The sequence below is a fragment of the Podarcis bocagei genome (genome assembly GCF_964188305.1).
Source record: "Podarcis bocagei genome assembly, chromosome: 15".
Lineage (NCBI taxonomy): Eukaryota > Metazoa > Chordata > Lepidosauria > Squamata > Lacertidae > Podarcis > Podarcis bocagei.
Window position 1 is genome coordinate 43965895 of NC_138141.1, and position 17958 is coordinate 43983852.

Genomic DNA, 17958 nt, shown 5'->3' on the forward strand with positions numbered 1-17958 from the left:
CAGGGCGGCTAACAAGCAATAATAAAAACAAGTTGAATGAATACAACTTAAAAACAAGATTAAAATACAACATTAAAATATTGAAACATTAAAATGCAGACTCATTTTTAACATTATTTTAGAGTAAACTTTGTCTTATACACGGAAAAGTATGGTATATGTGTGTGTGTGAGAGAGAGAGAGAGAAAGTAAATGGATAAAATGAACAAATTGAAGCAAAGGAAACACGGGTCATTTGAAAAGCAACGACCCACCAACGCTTCAGCTTTCTTGAAAGCGGTTGTCCTAAGGAGGCCGGTTCCTTAATTATTGCCAGCCTTGTGGCTCCTTTGAAAAACCATCCTCAAGTAACTGTCAATATTTGAGCAGCCAGTTGACCACTGTGCCAGCCCTCGGACCAGGGAGCTAGAGGCGTGGGTTGCGGCAGGCCCAGTTCTTAGCAGCTCATGTGAACCTCTGTGGCTGTGTTACAAGGGGAGCAAAGTATGTCCCTTCCTCCTCCTCCTCTTCCTTCTCCTCCTCCTCTTCCTCCTCGTCCTTCTCCTTCCAAAAGAAACGAAAGGTTCTTCCCGGTTGGGGCTGATCGATTCTTCAACCTTGAGAGCAGAATAGCTGGTCAGTTGTCAATGTTTGACCAGGCAGGTGGCTGGCGTGCCAACCCTGAGTCGTAAGTGCATTAGAGGAACCCTGCAGGATCCGGCCAGAGGCTTCCAGAGCAGCTTACGTACCATCAAATAAAACCAGACAGTCCCTGCCTTTAGGCTTTATGATCTAAAAGACTCGGCAAAGAAAGAAAACAGGGATGGGGGCAGAAGAGGGGGGAAGCAAAGGCAATTTCTTAAAGTAAAATTGTAGTTCTTACAATGAGTGGCTGGAACGGTAACAGTTCAGGGGCAGGAGGTCACTTTGGCGGAGCTGATGATACGAGCCCCACTTCCTGTCTAGATGTTCTAAGCATGGGAACTTTTGGCTCCCCCCAGAAGTTGCTGGACTACAACTCCCATCATCCCCAGAGAGTGTGATAGCCAGGGATAATGGAGGTTGTTCAGCCACTTCTGGAGGGCCAAAAGTTCCCCGGCGCCTTTTCCGGACGCTGTTGTGACCAAAGCCCCATCACAGACACCCCACACATTGGCCATTGCAGCCAGGGGCTGATGGGCGTAACGGTTAAGAATGCTGTACTGTGGCCTGATAGAGAGAGCGGGGTTCGAATTCCCACTCAGCCATGAAGCTCACTGGGCTTGACCTTGGGCCAGTCACTGACTCTCAGCCTAACCTACCTCACAGGGATGTTGTGATGAAAAAATGGGAATGGGGGAGGGAGGGGCAGAGCTACCATAGCTGTCAACCTTCCCTTTTTGTGTGGGAAATTCCCTTATTCCAGCTCTGTTTCCCGCTGCTTCCTGCTGCTATCCCGGATTGTTAGATATCCCGTAGACTGTCCCTGGGGCAGGTGAGGCTGCTGATCCCTTATTTTCAAATCTGAAAGTTGACAGCTATGAGAGCTACGTATGCTAGCTGGAGCTCCTTGGAGTAAAAAGGTTGTATACAAAATAAAATTAAAATAAATGACATCTGGGCAGTGCCAGCTTGGGGTAGGCTGCCCTAGAAGGCACTGCTCCCGGGCACTCTACAATTCTATTATTCTTTCTCCTAGGTTGGAGCTGTTCATTGTTTCTTTTAAAAAAATACTGACAAAATAACCTGGCCCCCCACTTTTTATCTTGTAGGAGTTTGCTGTTCCTGACTTCCGCCCTTCTCACTTGGAAGTCAGCCAGGCCACCCAGCTCCTGCAACAGCAGCAGCAACAGCAACTTCGGAGGCGGCCCTCTTTGCTGACTGAATATCACCCTGGCTCCGACAGGTAGGGTGCCCTCGATCTCTGACCTATTGTTACCTGATCCTGTCACCTTTCCCTATATGCACCAACTCAATCACTCCAATCTGCTCACCAGCCCTGTTGCAGGTTTCCGCATAATCCTTTTTCCAAAGTAAAAAAAAACAACCCTTAGATTGGTTAGATTGGTTTCAACTAGGGCCAGGGCCTTTTCAGCACTGGCCCCAACGTGGTGGAACGCTCTGTCACAAGAGACTAAAGCCCTGCGGGATTTGACATCTTTCCGCAGGGCCTGCAAGACAGAGCTGTTCCACCTGACCTTTGGTTTGGACTCAGTCTGACCCTTATGTTTCCCTCCCCTTATGGTTTTGATCTATGGGCTACTTTTAAAATGTGGCTGCATTTTAAACTGCATTTTAACCTGTATTTTAAATTGGGTCCCCCCCCCCATTATGTTTTACTGTAATTTTACTGGTGTTAGCTGCCCTGAGCTCTGGCCGGGGAGGGCAGGGTATAAATAAAATTTATTATTATTATTAAACTTAATAAAAGGAGCAGTACGTAAGAACATGAGCTGTCAGTTCTGCCTCTCCGGGTTCATGGGGGCATTTGCGTTCATAATAGGGGATTTTATTTTGGAACCTCCCCTCTGGAACTGCTGACGGACGGATGCTTAAACACGCCGGATTAAAGGCTCTTCCATGTTTTGGCGCGTCAGCAATATTTCAGCAGAGACTGGGCGGCCCCTCGCCAGGGGTGTTGCCTCTGCTTCCTGCATTTAAGATCCCCACATTGAGCAGGGGATTGGACGCAGCGACCTCTTAATATACCTTCCGACTCTGCGATGCTGTGAAAACACCCCCGCCCGCCCCAGATGTGCAAAAACGGGGCTGTGGTTTACTAAGTAAATTGGAATACTCCTTCGGACAGCTGGTGGGTATGCCATTCCATTTATTTCCTCTGCCTCTCAGGCCTCAGGAAAGAAGATCTGGCTACGAGGCCCAGTTCCACCCCGGCTCGTCGCAAGCTGATCATGATGCGCTGGATTCGAAGAGGCCGCGCTTGGACCAGGTTTCCGACTCCCACTACCAGCGGGTCAGCGCCGCAACGGTCCTGCCGCTGTCCCACCAGCTGCAGGATGGGCTGCGTTCGTCAGACTTGAAGAAGGTAATGCCGGCTGGGGAGAGGCCGCCGCCAAGTCCTGCCTTTTTGCCTGGTTTGAGGCATCGGCTGTACAGCGGTGCCTGGTGTCCTTTTGGACTGGTAGGGCCGGAGTCAGGGAGCCCAACAGCAGGTGGCGCCAGAGCCAGTGACAAGGGGAGCCAGCTCTAGGAAGCTCAGAGCTCCTCTGCCAAAGGAGTCTCACAGGAACATAGGAAGCTGTGTTACACCAAGTCATCCCATTGGTCCATTTATTTCAGTATTGTCTGCACTGACTGGCTGCGGCTTTCCAGGTTTTCATGGGGGGAGTATTTTCTCAGGCCTACCTGGAGATGCCAAGGATTGCACACCTGAGGCAGGGTTCCACTCCTGAGCAATGGCCCTTCCTTGCTAAGTCACTGCTGTAAACTTGGGACACTGAAGGGCATTGGTCGTGGCTCAGGGCTAGGGCCCTTCAGCTGGTGCAGTATTCAGCGGCCAGGTTGCTCTCTGAAGCAAGACGGTTTGCACATATTACACCGATCCTGGCCCGACTGCATTCCCTGCCAGTTAGCTTCCGGGCCCAATTCAAAGTGCAGGTTTTAACCTATAAAGCCTTATAGAATCATAGAATCATAGAGTTGGAAGAGACCACAAGGGCCATCGAGTACAACCCCCTGCCAAGCAGGAAACACCATCAGAGCACTCCTGACATATGGTTGTCAAGCCTCTGCTTAAAGACCTCCAAAGAAGGAGACTCCACCACACTCCTTGGCAGCAAATGCCACTGTCGAACAGCTCTTACTGTCAGGAAGTTCTTCCTAATGTTTAGGTGGAATCTTCTTTCTTGTAGTTTGAATCCATTGCTCCGTGTCCGCTTCTCTGGAGCAGCAGAAAACAACCTTTCTCCCTCCTCTATGTGACATCCTTTTATATACCGTAAATTTCGCTCCATAACACGCAGATTTTTCCTCCTAGAAAGTAAGGGGAAATGTCTGTGCGTGTTATGGAGCGAATGCCTACAGATGGGGGGGAATCTGCTGCAGTCGTGAGCAGTCCATGGCTCGCTTTGAAACAGCAAAGCGGGTGTAAGCGGCTCCTGTCAGCTAGCGGAGCCGGGGAGGAGGGAGAGAAGCAGAGCGGGAGTTGGCTGCTTTAAAACAACCCCTGCTCTCTGTCCCTGCCTGCAGTTTTTTGCTGTCCGATTTTGGATTAGCCACTGTAGGGGCTGTGTGTGTGTGTGCTTGAGCTATGTGTGTGTGAGAGAGAGATCGTTCTCCTTCTCTGCTTCCCCTTCACTCTCCCTGCGGACTTTGGAATCCACACTCTGTGTCTCTCTGTGTGTGAGAGAGATCGTTCTCCTTCTCTGCTTCCCCTTCACTCTCCCTGCGGACTTTGGAATCCACACTCTGTGTCTCTCTGTGTGTGAGAGAGATCGTTCTCCTTCTCTGCTTCCCCTTCACTCTCCCTGCGGACTTTGGAATCCACACTCTGTGTCTCTCTGTGTGTGAGAGAGATCGTTCTCCTTCTCTGCTTCCCCTTCACTCTCCCTGCGGACTTTGGAATCCACACTCTGTGTCTCTCTGTGTGTGAGAGAGATCGTTCTCCTTCTCTGCTTCCCCTTCACTCTCCCTGCGGACTTTGGAATCCACACTCTGTGTCTTTCTGTGTGTGTGAGGGATCGTTCTCCATCTCTTGCTTCCCATTCACTCCACCAGCGCCCCTGCGACTTCCAGCGCCCTGCAACTTTAGGGCCAGTTCTCTCTCTGTGTGTGTGTGTGTGTGTGTGTTTTGACCTCACTGCGCTTGTTGGGGGAGAGTGTTGGTCGCACTTTTTCTTGATTTGTCTCAGAGTGGTTACTATCGTGGTTTCCTTGCTGGGGAGGAGGGAGAGACGCAGAGCCTGATTGTTCTAAAGGAGCAAAGCTGGAGAGGAGCCTCTCCTGCATTATTAGCAGCACCTTCTCCACCCACCCCACGCGTGCTCCTTGTCCCTTGAGTGCTTTTCCTCCCCTCCCCACTTAAAACGTGGTTACAAAGCACGGATCCACATGGATCCTCAGGATTTTTGCACTCGGTCACCCCAAATTCACCATCAGATCACATAGCATGTCCATGGCTACAGCCTGCACCAAAAACACACACGCACCCACTGTTTCATGGGGCCGCAATGGCGCAAAAACGTGGTTACAAAGCATGGACCCACATGGATCCTCAGGATTTTTGCATTGGGCTACCCCAAACTCACCATCAGATCACATGTCTGTGGCCACAGCATGAACCACAAAAATCATACATCCACTGTTTTGTTTAGAATATTTTTTTCTTGTTTTCCTCCTCTAAAAACTACGTGCGTGTTATGGTCAGGTGCGTGTTATAGAGCGAAAAATACGGTATTTGAACATGGCTATCATATCACCCCTTAACCTCCTCTTCTCCAGGCTAAACATGCCCAGCTCCCTTAGCCGTTCCTCATAAGGCATCGTTTCCAGGCCTTTGACCATTTTGGTTGCCCTCCTCTGGACACGTTCCAGTTTGTCAGTGTCCTTCTTGAACTGGTGCCCAGAACTGGACACAGTACTCCAGGTGAGGTCTGACCAGAGCAGAATACAGTGGCACTATTACTTCCCTTGATCTAGATGCTATACTCCTATTGATGCAGCCCAGAATTGCATTGGCTTTTTTAGCTGCCGCATCACACTTAAACGGCTCAGGACTGCCATATTTCAGGGACTGCCTCTACCTGTACGAACCGACCTGGACTCTGTGCTCATCACCTGAGGCCTTTCTTTGTTTGCCTCCTCTGCAAGAAGGGTGGCAATACGAGAACGGGGCCTTTTCTGCAGTGGCTCCCTGAATGCTCTCCCCAGGGACCTTCGCCTGGCGCCTTCATTACATATCTTTAGGCACCAGGCAAAAACTTTCCTTTTTAACCAGGCTTTTGTTTGATTAATATTCTACGGCCTTTCAAATGTGTTTGTGGAAGGGCGGGGAGTTTTTTTTATTTTAAAAAAATGGTAACTATTTGTTTGTTTGTTTTTATCCTGTATTTTTATCTCGTAAACCGCCCTGAGGATCTTCGGGTGAAGGGCAGTATATAAATTTGACAAAACAAAACAAATATATTTCTCTTTTCCCCCCAGGAGTCAGCTTTTGGAGGCAAGCATGACGGGCCACCATCGCCGCTCTCAGGCCAGCCCTGCGGAGATGACCAAAATGCGTCTCCATCCAAGCTGTCAAAGGAGGAGCTGATCCAGAGCATGGACCGGGTGGACCGGGAGATCGCCAAAGTGGAACAGCAGATCCTGAAGCTGAAGAAGAAGCAAGTGAGTCGCCGGAGCAGGTCGTGGGGATCACACCCACCCCTAGGCCTGCTGGATTAGGAATGTGTGTGTGGAAGTCTCTTGGCAGAGGAGAGATGGGATGGGGGCAGGGAAGCCTTTGGCCGAGGATGAGGGGATGCTGCAGGTAGGTTGCAGGTGGGCGGAGGCAGAGCAGGTGGGCAGGGGTGGGGTAGCAGAGGATGGGGCTGCCGTTCCTGTTGATGGGATCTGGCTGAATCAACAAAAGGTTGCTCAAACCAGGGATCTGGCTGTAGAGCAGGTGTGGGGAACATCTGTGAGCCTCTAGATGTTGTGGTCCTCCAGATGTTCTTGGGCTCCAACCTTCCCATCAAGCTCCCAGGGATGATGGGCAACATCTGGAGGGGACTGCAGGCTAGCCACCCCGGAGCCAGCAGAAGGGTGTCTATTTATTTGTCTTAGATGATGATGATGATGATGATGATGATATTTTTATATTTATACCCCACCCTTCCTGTGTCAGAAAACCGGGCTCAGGGCGGTTAACAACAAATTTAAAACACTTAATTGATGCAACAAAAAAACAGCATAAAATACAGCATAAAACGTGAATAACAATAAATTCAGAATGCAAAAATCAATTTAGGGGGGAAATCCATCCAATAAACATTAGATGATCACCAGGGCTAGCTGGCTAAATTAGTCCTATTTGGGACAGCGAGGAGACCAGGGGAGAATTAGCTGTGGGATCCCAGAGCGGGTAATCTTCATAAAAAGGGGAGAGGGAGGGAAGGAAGGGGAATAAAAGATCAGGCTAAGTTCAAATTAAAAGCCAGGTGGAATAGCTCTGTCTTACAGGCCATGCGAAAGGAGGTTAAATCCTGCAGGGCCCTGGTCTCATGGGACAGAGCATTCCACCAGGTCGGAGCCATCACTGAGAAGGTCCTGGCCCTGGTGGAGGATAGTCTGACTTCCTTAGGGCCTGGGACCTCTAAACTATGATTATTCATGGACCTTAAGGTCCTCTGCGGGGCTTACCAGGAGAGGCAGTCCCGTAAATAGACAAGTTTTGTATGCATTGTGATGCCACTTCGAGAGTCTTCCCGGGAGTTAAATGAAGTTTAATTGCAATCGTATATTTATATGCCGTTTAACCGTCGCAAACCGCAAGTGGTCTTTTGCAGAAAAGCAATATAAAAGTTTGTTTAAAAAATACTGATAAAAAAGCAAACTTTAAATGAAACTCAACCTAAAAATTGTTTTAAAAGAAGTAATTCCAGCGTTGACAGTACTGTGCTAGACGGACCAGTGGTCTAATTCAGGATAAGGCAGCTTTCTGCATTCCTCTCCCTGTTCTAACAGGAGATGCTAGAGAGTTTCCCAAACTTGGGTCCCCAGCTGTTGTTGGACTACAATCCCATCATCCCTGCCCCCTGGTCCTGCTAGCTAGGGATGGTGGGAGTTGTAGTCCAACAACAGCTAACAGCTGGAGACACAAGTTTGATAAACATTAACATGTTCTTTTCCACACCAGGGGCTGGAGAATCTCTGTGGCTTTCCTGCTGCCTTTGGACCCCAATTCCCATCAGCTCCAGCCAGCGTGCCCCGGTCAGTGGTCAGGGACAGATGGGTGCTGGAGTCCCAACAACAGCAGGAGGGTTCCACATCGGTGACTCATGGAGTAGGCAAAGCAAAGCATCTGATTGTTTGCTTCACCCCTGGTTTACCAAACCTAGTTTTTCCCTGGTGTAGACTTTTTAGTCTCCCTCTGCATGATCCCTGAAGGACCAGGTGCGCAGCCTGGGAGTCATTTTGGACTCACAGCTGTCCATGGAGGCACAGGTCAATTCTGTGTCCAGGACAGCTGTTTATCAGCTCCATCTGGTACGCAGGCTGAGACCCTGTCTGCCCGCAGACTGTCTCGCCAGAGTGGTGCATGCTCTGGTTATCTCTCGCTTGGACTACTGCAATGCGCTCTATGTGGGGCTGCCTTTGAAGGTGACCCGGAAACTACAACTAATCCCAAATGTGGCAGCTAGATTGGTGACTGGGAGCGGCCGCCGAGACCACATAACTCCGGTCTTGAAAGACCTACACTGGCTCCCAGTACGTTTCCGAGCACAATTCAAAGTGTTGGTGCTGACCTTTAAAGCCCTAAATGGCCTTGGTCCAGTATACCTGAAGGAGTGTCTCCACCCCCATTGTTCTACCCGGACACTGAGGTCCAGCACCGAGGGCCTTCTGGCAGTTCCCTCGCTGCGAGAAGCCAAGTTACAGGGAACCAGGCAGAGGGCCTTCTCGGTAGTGGCACCCGCCCTGTGGAACGCCCTCCCACCAGATGTCAAAGAGAAAAATAACTACCAAACTTTTAGAAGACATCTAAAGGCAGCCCTGTTTAGGGAAGCTTTTAATGTTTGATGTATTACAGTATTTTAATATTTTTTTGTAAGCCACCGAGAGTGGCTGGGGAAACCCAGCCAGATGGGCGGGGTATAAATAATAATAATAATAATAATAATAATAATAATAATAATAATAATAATAATAATAATTATTATTATTATTATTATTATTATTATTATTATTATTATTATTATTATTATTATTATTATGTCTCTCTTTTTTTAAGTTCAGAAGCAAAAATACTCTGCAGCCTTGTGACTGGCACAGCCTGATGGCTCTGCAATCTCTTTGTGCCTTGTCCTCCTTTACAAATTTGCACCTTGCAGCAAACTGTTGATTCAGAGGCTGGCTTTCCCTCCCTCTCTGGTGACTCATTCCCGGTGAGAGCAAGGACCTTGGTACAGATGGCTGATTCTCTCCCCCCCCCCTCACTTTTTTTGTCTCCTAGCAACAACTCGAGGAAGAATCTGCAAAGCCCCCTGAGCCGGAGAGACCCGTCTCCCCTCCCCCTGTGGAACAGAAGCACCGCAGCATCGTCCAGATTATTTATGATGAGAATCGGGTAACACTTGCTTCTCCCACCCCCCTTTTCAAAGCCTCTTTTATATTTGATGCAGGGAGAGGATTCCCGTGTTTGCATGTTGTGATGAGCTGGGGTTGGTGGCCTAGTGCGGTTTCATTGCGCATGCCAGTTGATTGCACCTTCCCTGGGATGAGCGAACCCGGAAGCCGCCAGTTCCTATTAATGTCTGAACCCAGAAGTGAGGGTTGTTGCTGGTCTTTTTAGGCTCATGGCTTGGATTTTTGAGCCCCACCCCCTCTGGCTCCACCTCTTCCCTCCCTCTGAGAGATGGAAAGAGAGAATGTGGGCGCAGAAACACACTTTGCTTTCCCAAAGCCTGGTCCAGTAGAATTAATCCAAACCTTTGAAAGCACGTAGAGCAGAAAGAGGAAGTGGGAAAGAGAGCCGCTCTTCCAACTTCCTCCTTCAGCTCTATGTGCTTTTCAAGGGAGAGAAAGGCAAACCTCATAAGTATGAGGAGGGGGTCTGTGAGTGGGGAGTGGTGCCTCTTTGGCAGCCGCTGCTCCCTAGCAAGCCAGGATCCCTAACAAACCAGTTTGTGGCACTCCTGCTTTTGCTAGGCTAGTGAGTTCCGTGCTGAACCAGAGACTGCCTTGTTTTCTATGGCGAGAGCCACTGGCCAGAGCCAGTGTGGTGTAGTGGTTAAGAGCGGTGGACTCGTAATCTGGGGAACCGGGTTTGCGTCTCCGCTCCTCCACATGCAGCTGCTGGGTGACCTTGGGCCAGTCACACTTCTCTGAAGTCTCTCAGCCCCACAGAGTGTTTGTTGTGGGGGAGGAAGGGAAAGGAGAATGTTAGCTGCTTTGAGACTCCCTAGGGTAGTGATAAAGTGGGATATCAAATCCAGACTCTTCTTCTTCTATGGAATGAGGTTGTCTTCATGAGTTCCCAAGAGTAAATGCACCCTGTATACAGTGGTACCTCGGGTTAAGAATTTAATTCATTCCGGAGGTCCGTTCGTAACCTGAAACTGGTCTTAACCTGAAGCACCACTTTAGCTAATGGGGCCTCCCGCTGCTGCCGCTACTGCACGATTTCTGTTCTCATCCAGAAGCAAAGTTCTTAACCCAAGGTACTATTTCTGGGTTAGCGAAGTCTGTAACCTGAAGTGTCTGTAACCTGAAGCGTCTGTAACCCGAGGTACCGCTGTATATAGCAGAAGTCATTTCTTTATTCCAAGTTCAGCTTTGCAAGAGCTTCCAGGGCAACATTTTGAAGCAGGCTTTAAGCTTCTTGTCTGCAAAGCACGTGGCCAGAGTTCCACAAGTTTGGGGCTCGCTCAGAGCTGAATACAGTGGTACCTCGGGTTACAAACACCTCGGGTTACAAACCCTTCACGTTACAAACTCCACTAACCCAGAAATAGTACCTTGGGTTACAAACTTTGCCCCAGGATGAGAACGGAAATTGCGTGGTGGCGGCAGTGGTAGGCCCCATTAGTGAAAGCGCGCCTTAGGTTAAGAACGGTTTCGGGTTAAGAACGGACCTCCGGAACAAATTAAGTTTGTAACCCGAGGTACCACTGTCAAAAGGTGTATTTGTTGGGACTTTCGCCTCCATCAGTTCACATTAATAAGACTAATAAGAATGATAGATAAATTTTGCTTTTAGGAAGACGCAGTCCTCCAGCTGTTGCTGGACTCCAGCTCCCATCAGCCCCTGCCAGCTCAGCCATTGGTCAGGGATCTGGAAGGCTACATTTGCAGGGAGGGACACGGGTTCCTCACCCCTGGTATATTCCAGAGGCTTTTTAAGCACCGGTCAGCCAGATGCTCCAGTGCCCAACTCTTTTCTGGTATCTTTCCAAGCAAGGAAAGTGTGTGTTGTCATCCCAGGATATAGCGTAATCCTGTGGTTCCCTAACTTTTTGCGTGCACGACCCCCTTGGTTCCATAAACTCACCCCCATTTTCCCTCCCTGCCTTCTAAAAAGCATTATTTAAATAGTAGTTTGTGTGACCCACTAAGAAACATAAAAAGGTAAAGGGACCCCTGACCATTAGGTCCAGTCGTGACCGACTCCGGGGTTGTGGCGCTCATCTCGCTTTATTGGCCGAGGGAGCCGGTGTACAGCTTCCGGGTCATGTGGCCAGGAGGACTAAGCCACTTCTGGTGAACCAGAGCAGCGCATGGAAACACCGTTTACCTTCCCGGCGGAGCGGTACCTATTTATCTACTTGCACTCACGTGCTTTCGAACTGCTAGGTTGGCAGGAGCTGGGGCCGAGCAACGGGAGCTCACCCTGTCGCGGGGATTCGAACCGCCAACCTTCTGATCGGCAAGTCCTAGGCTCTGTGGTTTAACCCACAGTGCCACCCGCGTCCCCAGTAAGGAACATAATAGCACAATAAAATTGAAAACACTCACAATTAACTGCACATTGATTCATAATCCAATTAGAACTATTTAGTTTAATTAATTCATCAAAATTGGTATACTCAGTCCAGTGACACCAGCTTTTTAAAGTCCAAGAGGCATTTAAACCTCAAGCACCCCATTGCCTCTTAGTGCCCCCCCAATGCAATCCCACCGCCCCCTAGGGAGCTGTGCTGCCCACTGTGGGATCCACTGGCGTAATCCATTCCACATTTGCTAGTCTCCTGAGGGGCAGGTGGGCCATGAAGCCCCTTCCCCGGACATTCCACCCAGCCACCTCTCTGACTGCTTTAATTGATCTTTTGAGCACAGCCGTGGGAACTGTGCTCTGTGTCCGTTGCCAAACTCCTGCCTGATGCAACATGGTGGTGGCGACACTGAATGTACACAGGCCTGGCTGTAACCTGTGTGTGTGTGTTTGTGTGTGTGAGAGAGAGCTATCTCTATTCTCCCCGTTGTGCAACCGAGAGCCATTTCCATGGAGAAGAATGCGGTCAAAGAGGAAGGCGAGGTCAGCGCGAATAACCTCCGTTTCAGCTGGAAAGTTCAGCTGGTCTTGGGGGAGGGATATTTTGGCCAGGACGCAAGGCCTTAAAATTCGGATCCCAAAGCTCTTTGGATACCAAGCAAACCCCTGGGTCCAAGTGCAACTATCCAAGCAGCCTCCTGGCCCTTAAGGCATGGTAGACCTTTAATGTCTGTCTCCCCCTCCATCATCGTCATCATCGTCATCATCATCAACAACAACATATTTTAGCACTGAAGCATTGAGGGGGAGCTTTGCATCTCGGTTGTGAAGAACCAGGGTTGAGCAGGGGATAAAAAAAATAGGAAACACTTCCCCCACCAGGGCAGAAATGGAACTGGGTTTGGGATGGACAACCCTCCATAGAAAATATTTTTGCTCTCAGAATGTTGTGTGAAATGTTTCCTTAATATATGTGTGTGTGTTTGTATCTATATGTTTGTGTGTGTGTATTTTCTCTTAAGTGCCCCGGTGCTATGACTTGCTATAAGGGACAGATAGAAGGAGGGAGCGTGTGTGTGTTTGTTTATAGACAGCTATCTATATCCATTTAACCCTGTGTGGGTGTACATATCTGTCTATCTATCCATAGAAACTTATCTGCGTATAAACATAATCTATATCTATCAAAATCTGTGGGTGGGTGCACACATCTATCTACCCATAGAGAACTCTCAGTGTAGACCTACCTTATCTGTTGAAACTGTGCATTTGCATACACATCTATCCATAGACACCTTTCTGTGTGTAAGCCCATCTATTTATATTGAAACCCCTCTCTCTCTCTGTGTACACCTCTGCCTATCCATAGAAACCCCTGGTGTGTGTGTACACCAGGGGTCTGCAACCTTTAAGACAAAAAGAGCCACTTGGACCCGTTTCCAAAGAAAAAAAAAACTGGGAGCCGCAAAACTCGTCATTATAAAAATAACTTTTTTGTCACTTTTTTATTATTTCTTTGTTTGACCCCTCAGAATTACGCCTCCTCATAGAAATAAACATTAAATTAACAAGTTACCTTTTTGTGTGTGTGTGTTCTTCACTCCTCTTCAAAACAGTGACCAGCGTACATGCCCCTTACAATGTAGCGGGTGGGCGGGAAGGTGACGTCGGGACGGTGCGTGACTAACGCACGCCCCGCTCCCATGTGACATCACAGCCAGTACAGCGCCCGCCACAGTGGGAAGTGTTGGGGCGCACAATGCGCCTCCTCCCCTCACCAGTATCTGCCCTGGAGCCGTGGCAAAGGTGTAAAAGAGCCACATGCGGCTCCGGAGCTGCGGGTTGCAGACCCCTGCTGTACACCATGGGTAGGCAAACTAGGGCCCGGGGGCCGGATCTGGCCCAATCGCCTTCTAAATCCGGCCCGCGGACGGTCCGGGAATCAGCATGTTTTTACATGAGTAGAATGTGTTCTTTTATTTAAAATGCATCTCTGGGTTATTTGTGGGGCATAGTTCATTCCCTCCCCCTCAAAATATAGTCCTGCCCCCCACAAGGTCTGAGGGACAGTGGACTGGCCCCTTGCTGAAAAAGCTTGCTGACCCCTGTCCTAGAACCATGGAGTCCATACGGGAATTGAACCTACAACCTTGGAGCTAAACCAGCTGAGCTCTCCAGGCATACTTCTGCTGAATCAGCCCATTGATTGGCATTGTCTAAACTGATTGGCAGGTTCTGTCCAGGATCTCAGGCAGGACTTGCCTTTTCCCAGTTTTGCCTGGCAATTGTGGGAACTGAACCTGGGACCTGACTCAGACCAAGGTGGCTTCTTGTGTTCCTGCTTCAGCCCTTTATTCGGAACCATGAGGACTAGGATCTTACTTTGCTTTTATGGTGTATATCTATATCCATTTACTGAAATGTGTGTACATATCTCGGTCTACATACATGGGTGTATATATACAGTGGTGCCCCGCAAGACGAATGCCTCGCAAGACGGAAAACTTGCTAGACGAAAGAGTTTTCCGTTTTGGAGGTGCTTCGCAAAACGAATCTCCTATGGGCTTGCTTTGCAAGACGACAATGTCTTGCGAGTTCCTGCTGGTTCCCCCCCCCTTTTCTAAACCGCTAAGCCGCTTATCAGCTGATCCAATCAGCAGATAAGCCGCTAAAAGCCGCTAATAGCGCTAATCCGTTAATCCTTCAATGGGCTTGCTTCACAAGACGAAAAAACCGCTAGACGAAGAGAATCACAGAACGGATTCTTTTCGTCTTGCGAGGCACCAATGTATCACCTTGCTGATTTTCTGGGCCATCCCATGATGCCTTTCTCTCTCTCCCCCCCCCCCCGGTTTTGCAGAAAAAGGCCGAAGAAGCCCACAAGATCTTCGAAGGCCTTGGCCCCAAAGTCGAACTGGTGAGCAACCCGATAACTCTTGTGCCCTTTCCACGTGTGTCTCTTTCTCAAACTTGCTTTTAGCTCTTCCAGCGCAGGGGTGGGGTGGGGATTCTCCCCACAATTTCTTGGGCCCCGCTTCCCAGTGAGTTGGGAGCTCTCCAGATCTGGGAGGGCACTGAGTGTCTTGATGGGTCGTGAACTTCCTTTGAACTGGAACGCCCTGGCCCAGCTTTCTAGGGCGGGCGGGTGTTCCTCGCTGTGCTGGCTTTGTGCCTGCCGCACGTGCGTGGCGGTGCTTGAAATGCCCTCTTAGTGAGGTTTGCTATTAAACAAAAAAAGGCTTGCCCTGATGTGTTCTATGCTGTGGCTCTGGCTTTGCAAGGGGTTGGGCCAGACAACCCTTTGGACCCCACCTGACGCTACAGTTCCATGATTCCTTGTGCTTCTTACCTTGTTTTCTTTCCACCCCCTGCTCCGTAGCCGCTCTACAACCAGCCGTCGGACACAAAGGTGTACCATGAAAACATCAAAACGTAAGTGCCTCGCATCCCCACCAACATGATGGTTCCCCAGCCCGGATGGCTTTGAAAGACGGTTGGACTCTTGTATATGCAACGGAGAGATGGATAGTGAGAAGTCCTTTTTACTCACTTCTCTCTCTTTTTAAGAAATCTTTCTTTTCCTTTTCATTCCTTTAATAAAGTGGTACCTTGGTTCTCAAACTTAATCCATTCCGGAACCAAAGCATTTCAAAACCAAGGCACGCTTTCCCATAGAAAGTAGTGCAAAAACAGATGAATCCGTTCCAGACTTTTAAAAACAATCCCTAAAACAGCCGTTTAACATGAATTTAACCGTGTTAAATTTAAAATTTAGCCATGGAGCCATAAACTGAAAGCAGTAAACAATGTACTGCAGTCACACAATCAGTCCATCAGTAGCTCCACACAGCCACAAAAACAAAACAAAAGAGAGCCGCAAAATTAATAGCAAAAAAGGACAGATCGCAGCGTAACACTCAAATTGGAAGTGTAACACTCAAAACGGAGCACATTTGGCTTCCGAAAAAAGTTCACAAACCAGAGCACTTACTTCCGGGTTTGCAGTGTTTGGGTTCCAAGTTGTTTGAGTACCAAGGCGTTTGAGAACCAAGGTACCACTGATTAATAATAAAAATAAAAATAAATTTTTTATTTATACCCCACCCTCCCTGGCCAAGACCTGGGCTCAGGGCAGCTAACACCAAATATAAAATACAGTAATTTTTTTTAAAAAAACAACAACAGTTGATTAAAATACAGGTCCTGTATTCTTATCTCTTGGCTCTCTTTCCTTTTCCTGCTGTCCTCTGGTCTTTTGTGTTTTGTGTGGTCCTCTGCATGTTAAGGTGCAGATGAAGGTGATGGTTCGTGGAGAAAGGACTCTGTGTTGAGAGGCAGGAAAGGGAGGATGGAAGGAGAAAGGAAAGCTCCCAGGTGGGAGCTGGGAGGGCCCACCTTTCTCTGTGTGGGACAAGTCAAAATTTACCTGTAAAAGATGACTTTGTATTCCCCCCTTCTCTTTTTTCTTGGTTTTTGTTTAGTTTGGGGTTTTTGTTGTTGCAAAGACTTAATAAAAAGAGGATTGGACAAATTCATGGAGGAGAATAAAGCTCCCAAGAGCTACGCTGCCCTTGAAGCTGTCCCAGAAACTCCAGCAGGTGCAGAATGCTGCAGCGAGGCTCCTCACGGGGTCTCTGCCATGGGAGCATATTCACCCAGTGCTTTTCCAGCTGCACTGGCTCCCGGTGGAGTACAGGGTCAGATTTAAGGTGCTGCTTTTGACCTTTAAAGCCCTTCATGGCCTAGTACCCTCGTACCTACGGGACCGCCTCACCCAGTATGCCCCACGGAGAGCCTCAAGGTCCATAAATAGCAACACCCTAGAGGTCCCAGGCCCTAAGGAAGTCAGATTAGCCTCAACCAGAGCCAGGGCCTTTTCAACTCTGGCTCCGGTCTGGTGCAACGCTCCGTCTCATGAGACCAGGGCCCTGCAGGATCTGATTTCTTTCCGCAGGGTCTGCAAGACAGAGTTGTTCCACTTGGCCTTTGGCTTGGAATCAACTTGATCCCCTCCCCCTCTTTCCTTTTTCCTTTCTCCTTCTGTGATGGAACTCCTATCTGGGGACTTCCCTGCCTTTTTTCTGGCCCATGTAGGACCAGTCTGGATAGTTGGCCTTGGTGAAGATTTGATCCCCCAAAAGTTTTTGATTTGAGTTTCTACTGAAATGAGGCTGCATTTTAATGTTGTACTTTAATCTTGTTTTTTAATCAATTATTTTTATACCTGGTGTTAGCCGCTCTGAGCCCAGTCTTGGCTGGGGAGGGTGGGGTATAAATAGAATTTATTATTATTATTATTATTATTATTATTATTATTATTATTATTATTATTATTATTATTTATTATAGTATACCAGCTACAATGGCTATGCTCTGCTTCTGAATATTTCCAGTTGCTGGAAAGGGCAGTTGGAGAGAGCGTTCAGATCCTGCTGGCAAGCCACTTTAAGAACAGGATACTGGACTAGATGTGCTACTGGCCTGATCCAGCTAGAGGCAGGATGTCTCTGAATCCTAGTTGCTAGGGACCGCAAATTGGGATGTCCCTCTTGCAGGCTTCCCAGGGGAGGGTGTGCCTCTGGTTGGTCACTGCGAAGACGGGATGCTGGACTCAGTGGGCCCCCTTTGGCCAGATCCAGCAGCCAGACTCTCTTCTGATGCCCTTCATTCTCTTTTTTTGTTAGGAACCAAGTCATGAGAAAAAAACTGATCCTCTTTTTCAAGAGAAGGAATCACGCCAGGAAACAGAGGGTATGGATCTATTTCTTTGTTTATTTTTTGTCCTCCTGTGCCTAAATTATTGGGAGCGGCCGGTTAGCTTGTTGTTAGCACAGGCTTTCTTTTCCCTCCCCTTAAAACGCACCCCAAAACCCACTGTCATCCATCAGTTACGAGGGTATTTGTTTCGGTGCTGAGAGTTGTCCTTTATACACAAAGCGCAGCACACGTCATTCACCTACCTATAAGTGGGCATAGGTGGCAAATACCCAAACCTTACTGATGGCTCTCCTTTCTGGGCTCAGAACTCAGCACCCCAAGCCCCACAGGTAAGAGAAATGCCCCTAAATATGGAAGCTATTAAATTTGGGTGTGAATAAGCTAACTGTGACATTAAGACATACTAGCTCACTCGATGAAATAAAAAATGAAAGGAATTTAGCTACACTAGGATGCATCAAAAAGGGTGTGTTTTACATGAGAAGTGCCTACAAAATTACCAACCATTTGATTTTGTGTGTTCTTTGTTAAAAACGAAACAGAGCTCTGATTGAGCACCAGTGAAGCTGAAACAGGGCAAAATTATGCGGCTTGGTGCATTTCTGGTTTGCACATAATGCTAAACTGTGGAT

At 48.5% G+C, this 17958-nt stretch overlaps 1 protein-coding gene across 3 annotated transcripts in view; it reads left to right on the plus strand.

Moving 5' to 3' along the window:
- NCOR1 (nuclear receptor corepressor 1) overlaps positions 1–17958 on the plus strand; it is a 120110-nt gene that overhangs the window by 21861 nt on the left and 80291 nt on the right. For all 3 annotated transcript variants that reach the window (XM_081171921.1, XM_081171923.1, XM_081171922.1), the window contains exons 3-9: positions 1731–1864; positions 2809–3004; positions 6121–6303; positions 9131–9244; positions 14469–14525; positions 14988–15040; positions 17293–17359. In XM_081171921.1, coding sequence (XP_081028047.1) covers positions 1731–1864; positions 2809–3004; positions 6121–6303; positions 9131–9244; positions 14469–14525; positions 14988–15040; positions 17293–17359 — 804 coding nt within the window. The remainder of the gene's footprint in view (positions 1–1730; positions 1865–2808; positions 3005–6120; positions 6304–9130; positions 9245–14468; positions 14526–14987; positions 15041–17292; positions 17360–17958) is intronic.